Raw genomic sequence first — 1,422 nt, 5'->3', positions numbered from 1 at the left:
CCTCAGTCTTGTTTATCGTAAGAATAGCAAAGCCATTAGTCATATTGGTTCCCTGGCCGCTGCCTTTCCGGAAATGAATGATGTCCCTAGTAGCCCAGTAGTGGGTTTCTCTGATGCCGATTGGCTGCCCAAGGCCTCAGATGGAGAGCAAATGAAAAGCACCTCCGGACACTGTTTTTATGTATTTGGTAGTTTAGTGCAGTGGAACTCAAAGCGTCAAACGATTACGGCAGCCAGTACAATGCAAGCCGAGCTGATTGCCGCGTCCTCGGCCGCTGACAGTGCCGTGTGGTATCATACTCTACAGTGCGATTTTCCATTTTTATTCGGTTTAAGCCAAGATATTCCAGCCATTCCTATCATGATTGACAATAAAGCTGCATTAAGCGTCGCAAACCATCCTGAATCCTCACCCAGAACAAGGCATATCTGTCTGAGAGAATTCCGTATAAGAGATATGCACGAGGCCAAGCAGGTGCGGCCATACTGGTGCCCTGGCACCCATAATGTTGCAGATGTATTTACGAAGTTAGTACATAAAACATTGTTCCATAGATACTTGGATGTAATGGGAATGGAAGGTTCAAATCGATTGCATTCAGACTACCCATCACTACAGGGGACACACAGGTCCTTTATGTCAGAGGGGCTGCTTAATGAGTGGGTGGTGTCTCACAATTCGCACATCGACGAGGACATAATATTTGAGTTGCGGAAGTCACTAGACTTCGAGTCCTCTCAGGCTGTGTACATCTGGGACTACTGGAATGCCTCAAGCGGTCAATTGCCTGACAATTATTGTAAAAGTTTTGTATCATTACATTCCACTTCATTTTTGAATCCGCAGGAGTACAATCTCTGTGGCGATGGTCCTGTAAACACAGACGTCCTCAAACACCATGGCTCTGACAACTCTTCCCCGTCCTCTCGTGCTAAGTTGAATGTTGCTAAATTGCTTTACAAGCAGGGAATGGCAAAAAGAGCTACCAGGCTGGTGCAGGATCACCACCGCCGTGGACTGTCACCACCTGTTCCTTCCTGTCAGACTATGGTTGATGTAGACCCCTCGTTTGCAACACCTAACGCCCCATCTGCAGACTGGTCGCGCCTGTCTCGTGTGGTAGAATTGTTAGCTTGCGGTGCAATCTTATATCATGTCCTATATGCTTGAAGGCTCTGGAACAAAAATGCTCTACATGGATCTTCATTATTGGCTTACGATCCAGGGGGAGTAGAGAGATAGAGAGTTTTGTATCTCCCTAGTGGCTCGCTGGTACAGAGCCACCCAATTTCCTTCCCCTCCTTAATACTTTCTAACCCTGTTATAGCTGCTTCCCGCACTGTAATAGACGGAGAGTCTTCCTGGACCTAGTGAGGCAGATCCTCTGCCCGTTCGTCCAGTAGCCCCAGCCCCCGTACACT

The 1,422-nt window shown here is 47.7% G+C and overlaps 1 protein-coding gene across 1 annotated transcript in view; it reads left to right on the top strand.

Annotated features, from left to right (window-relative positions):
- The window catches only part of AURANDRAFT_68621 (hypothetical protein), a gene marked incomplete at both ends in the record, with an annotated part of 6,657 nt that extends 5,414 nt beyond the window's left edge, over positions 1-1,243 (top strand). The window contains 3 exons of the mRNA XM_009044329.1: positions 743-811; positions 848-1,128; positions 1,174-1,243. Of these exons, the coding sequence (XP_009042577.1) occupies positions 743-811; positions 848-1,128; positions 1,174-1,243 (420 nt within the window). The remainder of the gene's footprint in view (positions 1-742; positions 812-847; positions 1,129-1,173) is intronic.
- Between the last annotated feature and the right edge of the window lie 179 nt (positions 1,244-1,422).

This window comes from Aureococcus anophagefferens (assembly GCF_000186865.1).
Source record: "Aureococcus anophagefferens unplaced genomic scaffold AURANscaffold_255, whole genome shotgun sequence".
Lineage (NCBI taxonomy): Eukaryota > Pelagophyceae > Pelagomonadales > Pelagomonadaceae > Aureococcus > Aureococcus anophagefferens.
The sequence above is the reverse complement of the archived record's forward strand: the minus strand, read 5'-3'. Positions and strand labels throughout refer to the sequence as shown.